Below are 16,638 nucleotides of genomic sequence, written 5' to 3' on the forward strand. Positions count from 1 at the left end.
TATCACGGCGGGGGGCACCAGAAATTGGCTGCGCACATTGCACCTTTGGTCACATAAGTTATTTTATTTAATAATATATATCTATAAAATAAATAATATCAATTCAAATGGAACCCGGAACAATCGTTAATTTCAGAGCTGATGGAATCTAGACTTGCCAAATCATTCTGGACTTGAGTTGACTCCGTATTCAATTTTACTTTCTATGATCAGGTAAAGAGACTACCCATGTGGGGAATCGAACCCGGCCCTCTGGGCTACCCCAATATATCGCAAAGGAATATGTGGACGGAATTGATGGGCGCCATCATGAAGACATGTCGGTCGATCGGCCATCCAATAAGGACATTATGAAGTCGTAGTGTTTCATATGACGTCATCTTCCTGTTCACGTTTTGAGTTACCAGACCGAACCACTGGCAGATTTCATATTGTCACATAAACATATTTCACTGAAAATAGATCTCTATACTGAGAGGGCGGTCGGGTACCCTAGTGGTTAAAGAGTTCGCTCGTCACGCAGAAGACCCGGGTTCGATTCCCGACATGGGTACAATGTGTCAAGCCCATTTCTGGTGTCCCCGCCGTGATATTGCTGGAATATTGCTAAAAGCGGCGTAAAATCATACCCACTCACTCACTATACTGAGAAATCCATATCATGTGTTACCGGCTGGTGTACATGATTGGGCAAATAGATAGGTTCTTTAACGACTGATGATAATGAGTATAACAGGCTCAATATTTAGTGATGAATTTATCAACTATCAAGTGAGATGGAAGTATGATTAACTGTGGTCAGAAAATTCCTGCCTCAACATAACTTTGACGCATTCGTCTGTATTAACCCATAATCAAGCAGTTGTGTGTGCAGTCCGTCCGATCTGGTTCTTCCACGTGTTTGTGACAGGTGACGCCAGTGGTGATACGATCACCTCTTCGCGAATACCTGGTATCATCACTATTTGATAGTGATTTGTCAACACATAAGCATGATATCGTCGAAATCGTACAATAGACTTCTTCTGATTATGGAAAGGAGTTTGTCGCGTTTATTTATTATTATTATTACTAGTAGTAGTATGGAAAGGGTTTTGTCAATTCTATTTATTATGATATATGTGAGCCCATGTGCCGTGCGTTTTCAATTGTCATTTGATCTGCTATAGCGCTCATAGAATCTGGATCCTGCCATCTTCTCCTCATACACACGGTAGTAGTCTTCCAGCATCTCCTCCGTGAACCAGTTCCTCCACTCGCCAGACACACCTGAAATGAGTGAGTGAGTGAGTCCTCGGCGTGATAAGCGAACGCTTTAACCACTAGGCTACCCGACCGCCCCAGGTAACGCGTGAATGGAGTTACTGAACAGAACATCGTTGAGTGTCATCTTAATGTGGGAGCAAAACCTCAGGTCGTGCACTTTTGATCAAACCATGAGCAAAACTAGGGTGAGTGAGTGACTTCAGTGAGTGCTGCATTTAGCAATATACCAGCGGGGAAACCAGAACTGGGCTTCAGCCATTGTATCCATGTGGGGTATAGAACCCCGGTCTTCGCCGTAGCGAGCGAAGGCTCTAACCACTAGGCTACCCAACTGCCCCAGCAATGACAAGGGTCTAAATATTGGCGAATCGCGAATCGCGAACTCGAACTAACGATCAGTAGATCCTGACAGGTGAAGGAGCGTAACTCTGCATAACTACATATAAGTGCCTAAGTAAGTACTTACTATACAGATCAGTGGGGTAGCCTAGCGGTTAAAGTGTTCGCTCTTCATGCCGCAGGCCCGTATTCGATTCGAATCCCCCCACACGGGTTAAATGTGTGAAGCCTATTTCTGGTGAGACCCCCCCCCACACACACACACATATACATACATACATACATACATACATACATACATACATACATACATACATACATACATACATACATACATACATACATACATACATACATACATGTTTTTATACATCTGGAAAATATTTCAGCACAACATACTATCAATGTCGGTATTATATATTTATTTAATTGAAACTTTTATATATTTTCTGTACGAAACACATTTGCTTTGTCTGCAAAGTGAACAAACACATTTTTGAAATAAATGATACATCTACCTTTCCAGAAAAATATACTGTCCCCGTCAACTTTCACAGCATAGGCATCTTTGTCCACCCTCATCCTCGACATGTGACATTTTTCTGCAATGGACCTGCATAGATCGTCATTTCTAGGGAGTCCTAAAAAGTCCGACAATTTCTGTACAGCCTGAACTGGGTCCTGCAAAATGAATACGTGTAAATGTATAATGTACCAACATTTAATCACAATGAAACTACACATCATGCATCTGATTCACAGATGGCAGAAAACGTTGTTTGCGACGTAGCGGTGAGCCGTATGCGTTTATGCCAGGGAACAATTCTTGACCAAGTTTGGTATGGGGAGGTGGCGTCATGGTGTGGGGCGGTGGTATAACACATGACAGGCGAACTAAGTTTGTTATTGAGAACGGACATTTGAATATCTAGCAATTTGCCGGCGAAATTGTGCGTCCAGTCGTTGTTCCATTCGCTAGAATTATCGGCAGAAATTGTGAAGTGCAAGATGACAATACAAGACCACATCATGCTCACATCGTCACCAGTTACCTCCGACGAGAAGGCATGCGGCTTTTTGACTGAAGCGGTCTGTAAATAATCGAGTATGGACCGGACAATCAAGTGATTAATATCATGAGCATCGATCTACGCAATTGGGATACGATGACATGAATCAACCATGCGATACCAAGGGCAAACACAAGTTCATTAACAGTCGTGCATCTATCGCCCAAATGATGGACACACCAGATATTGATCTACACGCCCGAAATTATTTTTTCAGAGTGTGGTGATCTCCCTTTAGTTACTGACGATCTTTAGCCCATTTTTATATTGTGTTGTTTACTTATTTTTGTTGCTTTTAGATGTTCCTCAACTAGTTTTAAATCTTATTTGTGTAGGTAGTATATGTTCATTAGAACTAAGTTGTTCGTCTTGACCATAATATCAGAGATTTAAAATTGCCTTTCTTCTTGTAAAAGCCCATGAAGATTTTTTTCGGAATGGATCTGGACACATGCACGTTTCTCGGATCTGTACTACCTCGTGTTTCTCGGAGCTAGCCAGATTCCTTAGTTGTGAATCAACTCGTGTTCATTTCTTACAGCCAATGTAACTGTATACCATTAGTTATGGTGTCTAGTTGCCGTAAACGCTGTTATATTAGGTTAGCAGAAAAATATTGGCCGAGGCGTGAGCCGAGCCCAGTATTTTTCTGCTGACCTAATATGACACCGTATACGCCAACTGAAGACACCATAACAAATTTATTATGCCGGAAAGTTTACACTCTCTGGTATCCATATAAACTTGACATTTACAACAGTTCTTTGACGTTAAGGGCCAAAGGGAGACTACTCCTCAAACCTAAGAGGCCAAACCTTGTTGACAATTTTGACTATGATCTCTGTCAATAAAGTCACGAAGGTGATCTGAAACACAGATTAATGTCCTTGCACATCACAATTAATGATACTAAAACACAAAACAGTGTCAAATAACGAATTTCGGTAAACAGACTTTTCATGTGAAATATGTGAGGTGGGTGTTGGAAAATCCAAGATGGCTGTTACTGACTGCATACGGTCTCATATTAGGTCAACCATCTTGGATTTTTACTGACGGTATACGGGCTCATGTGGGGTCAGTAGTTCTGCTCTCTGATTGGTCAATCTGACTTTAATATATCATGACCATCCAATGTGCATCAGTCAACGCCAGTATGTATCTTAACATGCTAATGTGAATCTGTACCAGCCAGCATGAATAATAGTTAGTAATGCCATGATCAATATGGACAAAGTCCTCAATTTGACGAAGAACCCAGTGCTGAATCTGTGATATGTGTATGACAAATACCTTGATCGAGTCTTCATATAAGTGGAAATGAACTGGTATATCAGGGTTTTCACTGAAATACGCTTCTGCATCTCTGAGGTGATCAAATATGCCGTTGTTTATCACTGCAAGTAAGCAAAATGGCCACCCTTGGATTAAAAGAAAAAACGGAAAGGGAATATAATGCCAGTGCAAACTGTTGCTCACCAGGGTCAATTGCACGGAGCTGAAACTTGGTGGTGAGAACATACGAGTGATGTAGGTTCACGAATACGAATCTCCGAACCCCACTAGACTCTTTGTAGTCTGTATTTATACTGTGTGAGTCGCACATGGAACGTGTTCTCAGCATCTGATGTTCTTGGCCTTCACAATGCATGAAACAGGGCACTTTACATTTTTTTAGGGCCCGAAACAAGTATTTTTTTGACACTTTCACGATTTGATAACATGCTGAATGGGGGTGTCGGAAATGTAACTACCAGAACCAAAAATAATATGTTGCTTCCGTTTTTGTAGTTGTTCTCATCAAAGGGTTATCTGGTTATTTTAACATACACATCCTAATAGGTAACAACAAAGGACACATATAAGGAGCATACAAATACCTGAAAAATATATTTATTGAGTAATTTCACTCTACCACTCTGCCATGTGTGGCCTTAGCCGATGTCTTTCGTGAAACCAAATATTGATTCGAACGTTTTTTCGACACAGTTTTATATTATGCATTAGAGTTTCAAAACAAAGATATAGTTCTGTCGATTCCAAATGTACATACATGTATGTTGAAATGTAGGTTGAGTGAGTGAGTTGGGTTTAACGCCGCTTTTAACAGTATTCAAGTTATATCGTGGCGTGTCAGCTTAAGGTGGGAGGAAAGCCCGAAGTGATGTAGGTCTCAGACGTTTACCACTTCGGTGAAACCCACGAGCACGCGTATGGTGCTGACAAACCTAGAAACATAATCGGGGCGAACCGGGATTCGAACCCACAATCATAGGTTTCTGGCGTGCCCAAGTTACGCAACTCTGCACAGCGAATCGCGGCGCCTCAGACGACTTGGCCTCCGTGCCCCCAAATGTAAGTTGAAGATAATGTGGGTATGAATGAATGACAATTTAACCAACTGTCCATTCGTATAAAAAATAAAAAATAATGGATTGTTTAAACAATAGAGTGAAGTCACATGTATGTTTGAAATGCAATGAAATGTGGAGACATCAAGCAAAGTCCCCTATCAGCAATTGGTATAAAAGAGTTTGATGGGCGTCAGAAGGCCAGTGTAGTGAAACCTCGTTGATCAGGACAGTACCGTTCCCAATGAAATCATCCCGATTAATACATGTCTGGATTATCGACTCATTGGTATGAAGTAATGCCTCTTTTGTACTCTTTACATGAAACAGCAACTGTCCGGAAAGACAAGGTTTCGGACTAGAGGGGTGGTGTACACATTTATGTTGATGATACTGGTATTTTTCTCTTGGCTAATAGTTACCTCTATGTTCAAGGAACAGCTGCAGGAAGTCTCCAAACGTTCCATGGTACACAGTGTTAAGGTGGTGTCGGTCATAGTGAATCTTGTACAGAGAAACTGCTACGTCTTTAGGATCCCTCATTGTATAGATGACCCGACACTTCTTTTCCTTCAGATCAAGCGGTGCTTGGGACATGAAGAAATGGCAAGTCAGAACGCGAGGCGATGGATGCTTGACCAGTTCTTCAACAGGGATCAACTCCAGATGGTCCTTAAACCTAGGGACAGTTTCAGCTTTACCTTGAAGCAGCATTTGAGTCATTTCCCACGTCCAGTGATTGCCTGAAGATGATAGCATATGCAACTTCAGTCGAGACTACTATTCGAGATCCTAATACATAGTTTCTATAACAAGCCAAAGATTTGATATACGCGGCCCGGCCAACCCTTCCTGTATAGAAAAGAAATTATCATTTATAAAGTTAGCTTATGGCATCTTTAATAACTTTTCAGTTTGGTGACAATGTCAGTATGAAGTTAACATTACAATACTCGGGATCGTTAACAATAACTTCACTCGGGACATAGAATATGTACCTCTTCGTGGCTCGTACGTTATTCTCTAGGTGCGTATTCTAACCTGTCCTCAGATAGCCCGGGAAATAGATATCATCCGGTCGGAACTTAAAGGTTCGGATTTCCTTTAAGCAGCTTAAAGGGAAGTAGTTGCTGGTTCGCAGTCCTTCAAACATCTGGTACATGACTGACTGTCCGCGACGGTCCTTTTCATGGACGAAAGTCTGGCCTGTGAGGTCCGGCAGCATAACCGTACCTTCCATCTAAACAGAGAATGACACCTGTTCATTTAATGGTCTCATAACAATGTAGCTAAGAAAACCCAAACAACTCTGTTCATAAAAATGATTCGGACAAGTTTACATTCATAATTTTGTCGGGGCGGTCGGGTAGCCTAGTGGTTAAAGCGTTCGCTCGTCACGCCGAAGACCCGGGTTCGATTCCCGACATGGGTACAATGTGTGAAGCCCATTTCAGGTGTCCCCCGCCGTGATATTGCTGGAATATTGCTAAAAGCGGCGTCAAACCACACTCACTTACTCACTCACTCACTCACTCATAATTTTGTCATATTGAAGGAAACATAAAAATTTTGTTGTCTCTGAAATGTGTTTCATATCTATGTCATGTACCCCTAAAGTTAAAATTAGCATTATCATATCAGCCATGCTTTTGTTTGTTTGTTTGTTGTTTAACGCCGCACTCAGCAATATTCAAGCTATATGGCAGGGGTATGTAAATATTCGAGTCTGAACCAGACAATCCAGTGATTGACGACATCATGAACATCGATCTACACAACTGGGAAACGAAGACATGCATCAATCAAGTCAGCGAGCCTGACCACCCGGTCCCGTTAGTCGCCTCTTACGACAAGCACAGTCACCTCTTACGGCAAGCATGCGTTATTTATATACGGCTGTCATACAGCTTGAATATTGCTGAGTACGGCGTTAAACAACAAACAAACAATCCAGAATCCAGTCATGAGGCCTGACCTTTACCCCAGGTCTGGGCCATGATCGGGAGATGGCTATTGTTATAAGGTTAAAATGCATCTCAGAAACATTAGAAAAGGTAACAAATAAAACCGTTATAGCTGCAATGAGGAGTTGCATTAGATATTGTTTGTGACAGTGAATTCTTAGATCGAAAGGAATCAATAGATAAAAGACATTTCACATATATCACAAGTGTATTCTTAACATTTCATATTTATCATTGGTTCCAGGTAATCGTCCATTAGTTAATGAAACAAGCAGAGAGATTCAAGATATATTTCATTTGGAGCATCCGGTGCGAGTCACAAAATCAATAGAGAGATGAGCAATCTGACACGTAGGCTTCTGTATTTTTCCGATTACGACACATGAGTTCATGGTCAGATCTAACATTTAACGAATGAAAATGAGGTATTGTGACATGTGACAAAGACAGACCAGGCCCGAACACTATAAAATGATACCTTCAACATTCGGAGAGGAGAGCGCGGTTTGCAATCGATCGAGTCGAATCCCGATCGTTCTAAGTTTCCCCCATTTAGTGACGAGTCTGGACGGTCCGATGCTGCCCTGTTTTGATAGATGGGCTGAGAGTAAGTGAAACTATGTGAGTATAAAGCTGGTGTTGCGTTTCTTTATTATACGAGTATGCATGCTGATTGAGACAACTTGGAGTAAGCGTCGTTAGACCAATCTCTCCTTGACAGAGCCGAGCCGCTGCGGACAAGGCGAGTGCAAAGTCATGGCGTAATTGACCATGATGACCAGGAACGGCAATACATTTAGTAACTGAAGTAGGGTCGCACTTGACGCCCGAAAGCAGTTACGACACTATCTACAAGCTTAGCCGAACTGGGTCAGGACAAGACTCCCTCAAATTGTTATCGGGATATTGATTCGGACCACGCCACGCCGTATACACGCCTTTGACAAGTTATCGTTATATGAAAACCTACCGTGTATACACCCATGGTTTGTTTCCCATCCATCGTGTTGTGTGACTTCTGTTTGTTGTGCCAGGTTGAGGACGAAAACTGCAACTCGCCGAGTGTTTCACTGAGTAGGTGAAGACCTCTTTACAGCGCCGTCGCTTTAATACACAGGACGAAAAGCCGGGTTTTACACAATTGAAACAAACGCAAATGCAATAGGGAATACATGCTACAGCCGAATTTGCGTATGTTTCCTGATATGAACTAACTTTGGGCGTTTATTTCAAATGAAGCCTTTGAAACATATGATTCTGATTATTGTATTCACAAGCAGCATTCTCATGAATGATATGACCGGATTTTCAGACTTTTCCAAGCATGAACTCAAAAGTTACTACCCCAGTAAATATTAAATCATAAAGTATTTCAAATACATTTCTGGTTGGGTTTTTTGTACCCCTATGTGCTATGTGGTGACATTTCCGACCACTTCCTAGGTTTACTATGGTTTGAAATATGGGCATGTCCTTAGGTGTAGAAACATTTGTAAATTTTCAAATTTTCAAATGTTTTCATGGCTTACGAAGTTATGTCTCATTCCGGATATCAAGGATATGTATTTGAATAATTATATATGCTCATATTACCGGTACTAAAACAAGATAATTATATGTCTCCAACATTTGAAATATTGCGTTCACGTTACATTATTTTTACATATGCTGACAGCTTTCCCATCAGACCTAGGGCCGGTGGGGTAGCCTAGTGGTTAAAGCGTTCGCTCGTCACGCCGAAGACCCGGGTTCGATTCCCGACATGGGTACAATGTGTGAAGCCCATCTCTGGTGTCCCCCGCCGTGATATTGCTGGAATATTGCTGAAAGCGGAGTAAAACCATACTCACTCACTCACCCATCAGACCTATAGTGGTTGGAGCGTCTGCCAAGAGAGCTGAAAGCCATGGGTTCGATCCCCAGCCGCGTCATACCAAAAGACGTTAGAAGATGGTGCTTGTTGTTACATATGAATCTACCATTCTGGATCCGCGCTTTCCCCAGTTTTCAAACGTTGACAAGTTAGTCTTTCTGATGCAGTGCGAACCTCTACCTCAATCCTTGGCGGCGATTGTTTCTGCCATGTTCCAACGCAGAAAGAATGCAAGCCTTACCCATTAATATCTCTACCATCTACTTATATATTTTATCCTTTAGATGGTTATCTGGGAAGTTTGAGCGTGTAGTGTGCTACATTATGTATAGCTGGCTGCGTGTGCAGAATCCATATTATGTATTATTTGCTATGTGTGCAATATGCTAGATTGTTTATGCTTGTATTCAGTACGCTATGGTGTATAGGACTGGCTTTGAGTGTTATATTGTGTAGTATATGCTATATGTGCAATATGCTATGTTGTGTGTTATTTAATGTGTGTGTAGCATGCTATATTGGGTATACTGGGTTACATAGCCAGTGCACTATGTTGTATATGACTGGGTATGTATGGAGAATGCTATGATGTGTAGTATTTGCTATGTGTGCAATATGCTATATTGTGTATACTGGGTTACATAGCCAGTACACTATGTTGTATATGACTGGGTATGTATGGAGAATGCTATGTTGTGTATTATTTGCTATGTGTGCAATATGCTATATTGTGTATACTGGGTTACAAAGCCAGTACACTATGTTGTATATGACTGGGTATGTAAGGAGAATGCTTTGAGGCAGAAACCTATGATTGTGGGTTCGAATCCCGGTTCGCCCCAATTATGTTTCTAGGTTTGTCAGCACCATACCCATGCTCGTGGGTTTCACCGAAGTGGTTAACGTCTGAGACCTGCATCACTTCGGGCTTTCCTCCCACATTAAGCTGACACGCCGCGATATGACTGGAATACTGTTAAACCCAAATCACTCACTCACTGGTCTTCATCTTTAATCACGTCCCTTCACTGGGTAGCCAGTACATTAGGCCATTGAGTGAAAGTGTAGAAGACAAGGGCTCCAAATACATTTTGAACCACTGAGCGTGTATTCACATGTTATCAATGACATTCACATTTGGTATTGATAGTTTGTTATGGTATTCAATGTATTATTACTCTCTTCGAGTCTATTGGGTTTTGTTAACCTTTAAGTAGGCCTTTTTAAAAATAATCAAACTTCTATGCTGTTTTTGGTTTCAACTTCTCATTAGCATTGTTTTTGTGTATCGTAACGTCAAACTGCAATAAGCACTATGTTGCACAGTGTTGTTATACCATTGGGTTATCTTATTGTTTCATGCGTATTTGTACGGAAGCAACTCAAATGGTATGTTCTGATTACAAATGTAGTTTGCGTATTTTTTGCAAATACGCAGCTTATCTTCAGCTCTGGAGAAATATGAATTCATGAATCGTGTACAGATCCCTCCCCTACTTCCCCCTTTCCTCACCTCATGGCTTATTGGAGAATATGCCACAGATTCAGACCTTTCCGAATATCCTTGAAATGCATGACGTTGTAGGTACCGGTAATCGTCTTTTGACTTTCTACAGTGGCCATGACTTCCTTCGCTGATTTTGAAGTTTTGAATTTCTTTGGTGCCGGAGAATTGGAATGGTGCCATTCCGTGGATGAACGTATTAACTCGGGATCATTGTGGGAGACCCGCATCACTCGTTACTTCAATTTGGCGAAATCCTCCTCAATTAGCTAAAACATTTCTCTTTTCTTTAGATCAGAATTTAGAAACTTTACCTCCCAACGAGCAGATATATTATTCATTTGTAAATGTTCATGAATAATAGTTTCAATGAATCCATTGTTCAGACCTTGTCTTCCTCAAGTTCAACAATGGTAATAAATCTATTTGACTTTATGAATTTTTCTCTCTCCTTCATTGAATCTTCATTTATTGAAGTTAAGAGACGTCAAGACTTTGGTTCATCATCAAGGATTTGTTCTCTCAGCCTTAAACACAGGTGCCCAACGTTTAACAGTGGAATAGCTAGGCCACTTATCCCCACACACTGGTGACATGCGGTCATGGGGAGTACTTTTCTCCGAAGTAAAAAAATTGATGACTGCTCAATACTCGTTCATTTCCATTTCTGTGTCAATTTGGACCCCTGTCGCGTTCAACTAGCTGTCACTAATATACAAACAGCCTCAACAGACAAACTTCCCTTGTAATGAACTACTCAAACCATGTACTACATTGACTAGTTCACTTTATTATGATCCATAGTTGAAAGTTAGTTAGGCTTAGAACGCTTTGACCAGTCATCGTAAGGAGACATCGCTCTTTTAAGAATACATGTAGTTCCCCCGGATATAACCATACACTTGTGGATTTCAGGTTTGTCCAGGTTGTCAGAAAAAAGTAAAATATAGCTGTTATTCTATTGAAACTCGCAAAATAGTCATCGAATGAAAACTGTAGGCTTATTATTGTATTCAACTGAACATGTATTAATCCTGAACCTTACCCTACCGTTAAAAAGCTTGCATATTATTTTATCGTTCATCAGATTGTGAATGACTAACATTTTCCTTTGTAAACTCATACTAGATCAAAAAGAAACTTTGTCCGCCTAAAATTAAAATTTATAACCATGAATTTACTCAGGGATTGACTATGTTCTAATGTGGGTGGCGGAAGTCGAGGCGAGGATTATTTGTAACTATGTATATGGAAATATACTTATGTGAATCATTTTCTAATAACGAACATATACGTTCAGAACGCAACAGTATTGTCATTAGATTATATGGAAAGGGTCAAAACATAACCCCACACGTTTAGCTTGTTGTCAAGTTTCATGTCATATTCACAACCTTTTCATCATACTCCCTATAATACATTGTTAAATTAAACCTCATTCCAATGCAATGCAGTGCGTCGGTGAAGTCTGGGTTTACAAATACTCAGCGTTCAGGAGAAGCTTCAGTGGTCTATGGTAAAGTAGATCTCGTCATATTTGACTAATTACCACATTACGTCACTGACGTGGTTGTTGCACACTAACTGAATGAGTGAGTATTGTTTTACGCCGCTTTTAGCAATATTCCCGCAATATCACGGCGGGGGACACCAGAAATGGGCTTCACACATTGTACCCATGTCGGGAATCGAACCCGGGTCTTCGGCGTGACGAGCGAAAGCTTGAACCACTAGGCTACCCGACCACTCCTGTTGCACACTAAGGGGTTAATGCTGGCAATATAACGCAGTTATATTATCGAACCATTGAAATAAATGTTATTTTTGTCAATTTGGTTTTCTTCCATTTACCTATGATAGAACATCTAGGAGCGTCTGAAACAAAGGATAAATCTAAACAGTGTCATACACGTCATGATGTCATGGTGTTTTTCTGTGAACACGTTTATTTCACACGTAAGAAACTACTTGAAAACGATTACATTTACACATCTCTATCATGTATGTTCATTGTCACTTGTGAGCTCTTTATTTCATGACCTGCGTAATAAATGCAAATTTGGCCAAATGAAACGTACATTTCAAATGTTGGGCATATGGGCCTCGCATGAGAAGTTCCTAACATGCATAAATTTGGGAAATACCATCCCTTCGTGTCGTGTAATATATTGACCTCGCGTGTCTGTATGATCCATACGTTCAGATGTGTTAGGAAAGGGTAGGTTCCATCTTCCCGAGGCAAGGGAGATAACCGACTTTAAAAGTTTACTTTCCACCCTACCGAACTAGGCTGGAATTATGGAGCTATATTTTGGCTTCTCTGAGGAGTCTATGCATAGTCCAATCAAAATACCGTAACGATATCGACATCCGGTTCATTAACACCATGGCAACTGCCGTGCCAAATTCGATTGATTGCAGGATTTGCAGAGTCACGGTACCGTCAACCGGTCGTCGACACATATTTTCCAAAGCTTTTTATGTTTTAAATCAAGGTGCTCGGGTGATGTGATGCACATCGCGAGGTAAAACCCGTTTTATTACAATACATGTCTTTATTATCGATGAGATAGTCCTGACTGGGTGCCGATATTTTGTTTGAACCAAATGCAATTGATATGAGAGATGGAATCTGATTGGTCAGTAGGGGGTACATAGAAGGGGCATTACTCGTATAATCACTGGTGGCGCTACGATCGAGCCACGAAATTCCAGGAAGCCAATCAAGCAGCCAGTCATCCATATTGTAGAAATCCGGAAACTTTTCAATTAATGCAAATACATGAGTTATTTCATTTTACATATTTCTATGCACATAAACATTTTCACTGATTGAAACTAATTAATTTCGTAATTAATTTAGGAGGCCTTTTTTAGCCTTCAAAAACGCCATCAATCACAACATGACCGAATATCGAGCGTAAGCTTTAAGTTCATTATATTGGTTTTCTTTGTCTGGACTGATCCCGACGTCTGCACTATAGGTCCTGGAGCAACAAAGCATCTCTATAAATAAAAACACTCATTCCTTAAGCAGCTTTAGTCACGTTTGAAATATTAGCTCACTCAAACAAGAAGTCAGAAGGTCAAAAACATGACTAAATTGTGTTGTAAATTTTACGTATACAAGAAGTCCAAGAAATAGTATAGCTTTCCTAGGCAACCGATGTTCAAGCATATATATTTTTTCAACCAGTAGCGTAGCGTCTCGCCATAGATTATTTTGCTAAGTGTTGACTTGTTTTCAAGGAAGGAATTCTGTTGAGTCTTGTTTAGCTGGTTATTCTATAACTAGGGTCAAATAGCTAAAACGCTGTTGTTGAAACAAAGCCAAAAGAGGTGTAAAATTATACCTGCTAACCCCATTGTTCAACTGAACAAGAAAGTATCTGATCCAGGGTTCGGCTACAAAAAACAGTCAAGCTCTGTCAGTTTTGAAACGCAGAATATGCGCTGTGTAATGCTCCTCGGGGCTCAACATGGCTAATGTTACTGTGCGAGATAACTCATACATTAGACATGCAACGTCAGGCATTTTCTGTTGAAGTCACAAGTTCCCTGAAGCTGAATGTGGATATAATATGTATGTATGTATGTATGTATGTATGTATGTATGTATGTATGTATGTATGTATGTATGTATGTATGTATGTATGTATATATTGATATTGCTATTCCTAAATGACCACCTTATTACGTTCAATTGGATTACAACGACGAAGTCGGTTGGAACAAGTGTGAACCAACAGAACTGTTAATCAATGTTGTTTTCATTAAAACCCATTTCAATAGATTTTCATTCCTTTCCAACTTAGTACATGGCGACATCAATTCGCCCTTTGCAACAAACTAATAACATTTGAAATCCTATTGTGTATTTCCATGTCTAAGTCGTGTGTTATAAATGACAATGAGTGCACTCACACATTTACAGTAAACCAGCAAAGTGAAGAAGGGAGGCTTCCTTTGACCTCGATTTCACGCAAGATATTTAACAAACGCAGCGAACATAGAATTGATCAGAAAGAGTGTGATGTAGGTATCTCTTTACATGAATTTTATACTTGCCTTTCATGCACTGTCCTTGGATGCATGAAGGTCACTTGAAGGTCAAACTCCCCGTCTCCACCTGTGTCCCCGACACAGATACCTGTTTATCTGATACTTTGGGTTAAAGTTGAAAGGCGGTCAGAGGGAACAAATACATATTGAGGCTCACAGCGCTTACTTACAATGTAGACCCGTGAAGATTCCGTTGTAGAATAGGTCTTCAGTAACCCATACTTGCCGTAAAAGGCGACTATGCTTGTCGTAAATGGCGACTAACGGGATCGGGTGGTCAGGCTCGCTGACTTGGTTGATCCATTTGCGTGGATCGATGCGCATATCAATCACTGGATTGTCTGGTCCAGACTCGATTATTTACAGACCGCCGTCATATAGCTGGAATATTACTGAGTGCGGCGTTAAACAACAAACCAACATCGCCATCGAATCCCACTTCTTGTTTGTTTCATTTCTAGCCACCATGTATAGGTACCTTATTGTGCCCGGATGTTTATATCACAATACAGAAGTAAGGATCACAGGATGAGTACATGCAAAAAATGTTTATTTAAAAACTTCAAAATGAAGTAAATATACCCACTTGCAGAGATTCGTCTTTCACTAAACGCCAATCACACGCTACCTTCACAACCAGACCACTTCCTCTACACAAACACGGGATCCGAACCCTCACGCAACCAAACACGTATTGCACGCTGCAAAAATACATGAAATGTTACAAATTTCATGGTAGACAAATAAGCATTTTGCATAATACACAAGACAGTTAAAAATCACCCCTTGCACATCCTCCCAACTATACCTACCTACCTACCTATCTGCCTCCTTCCCTCCCTACCTACCTATCTACCTCCCTCCCTTCCTCCCTACCGACCTCCCTACCTATACCTACCTACCTACCTAAGTCCCTACCTACCTACCTAGCTACCTCCCTACCTACCTATCTACCTACCTCCCTACCTACCTACCTACCTCCCTACCTACCTATCTACCTCCCTCCCTTCCTCCCTACCTACCTCCCTACCCATACCTACCTACCTACCTAACTCCCTACCTACCTACCTACCTACCTACCTACCTACCTCCCTCCCTCCCTCCCTACCTACCTCTCTCCCTCCCTCCCTCCCTCCCTACCTACCTATCTACCTCCCTCACCACCTACCTACCTACCTACCCCTCAACTATACCTACCTACCTCCCTCTCTCCTCCCTCTCTCCCTCCCCCCTCCCTACCTACCTCCCTCCCTCCCTACCTACCTCCCTCCCTCCCTACCCTAAGAGCGTCCACTAGCCTTTTTATCAAAGTCTTGGTTCCACCCTTGCCACATCAAGCCCACTTTTTTGTGCTAAGTATGATAGTTTAATCAGAGAACGTTTCACAAAATTAACATCCACGACTGGTACAAAATCGCATGAAAGTGATTTACAGCTGCCTTCTTTGTTGACACCTCGTTTTCATCGAAAAACGATTGCCTATGTTTTTTTGTCAAGGATGAAATCGCGAATGATTTTGTTATCTGATCGACTAGGTCGTCGCCTATGGAAATCGCCATCTTTGTGAAGCTATTCGAGGTAACAGCGATCTGATTGGATGTCGCGTTTTCATTACAAGGGGCATAACTCGTGATCTACGCGAGGTGGCGCCAGGGTCGAGCCATGAACAGATGTGGCAAGGACAGGAACTAGGCTTTAATATACATGTAGGCTAGTGGACTCGCTTGCCCCGGGAAGATTGAGGTTTCGTAGCATGTGCAATGATATGACATCAGTAAACTTCTTGGAAATCACGTGACGCGTGCCACATGTCGGCATTCTTGTCAAACTGATTTTTCGAATTTCCAATGAAAAATTTATAAAAGCTAACTATTCAGACACACCCGAATATATATAAAATGCCCTTACATAAAGCCACCATTTACTTGGAATAGATCATTTTAATTTCAAACATTTCATTATTTAAATAATAATAATATCCCATGATTAGTTTAATAGTATACTCTGCAAGTGTTAGTATTAGTGTACGACTGCAATTTATGCATAAATGCAAGTGCTTAAAGGACCACAACAGTCCGACACTGTGATTGAGTATGAATAGAACATGTGTTCACAACTGAATCATTAACCAAGCGCAAAACTACGCCTCGCTTACCATCTATAGAACGAATATATGCGTTATGCTGGGCGCCCGGCTCGGCGTTGGCAG

At 41.1% G+C, this 16,638-nt stretch overlaps 1 protein-coding gene across 1 annotated transcript; it reads right to left on the reverse strand.

Moving 5' to 3' along the window:
• Positions 1–783: 783 nt before the first annotated feature.
• On the reverse strand, positions 784–6,261 carry LOC139461915 (sulfotransferase 1B1-like). Its single transcript, XM_071243402.1, has 5 exons — positions 6,068–6,261; positions 5,449–5,769; positions 3,969–4,072; positions 2,124–2,286; positions 784–1,269 (listed from the first exon to the last, which is right to left on the reverse strand). The coding sequence occupies exons 1-5, from the start codon at positions 6,249–6,251 to the stop codon at positions 1,145–1,147; spliced, it is 897 nt and encodes a 298-aa protein (XP_071099503.1). The 5' UTR covers positions 6,252–6,261; the 3' UTR covers positions 784–1,144.
• Positions 6,262–16,638: the final 10,377 nt, after the last annotated feature.

The sequence above is a fragment of the Haliotis cracherodii genome, unplaced genomic scaffold (genome assembly GCF_022045235.1).
Source record: "Haliotis cracherodii isolate W230 unplaced genomic scaffold, xgHalCrac1.p SCAF_15, whole genome shotgun sequence".
NCBI classification, from domain to species: domain Eukaryota; kingdom Metazoa; phylum Mollusca; class Gastropoda; order Lepetellida; family Haliotidae; genus Haliotis; species Haliotis cracherodii.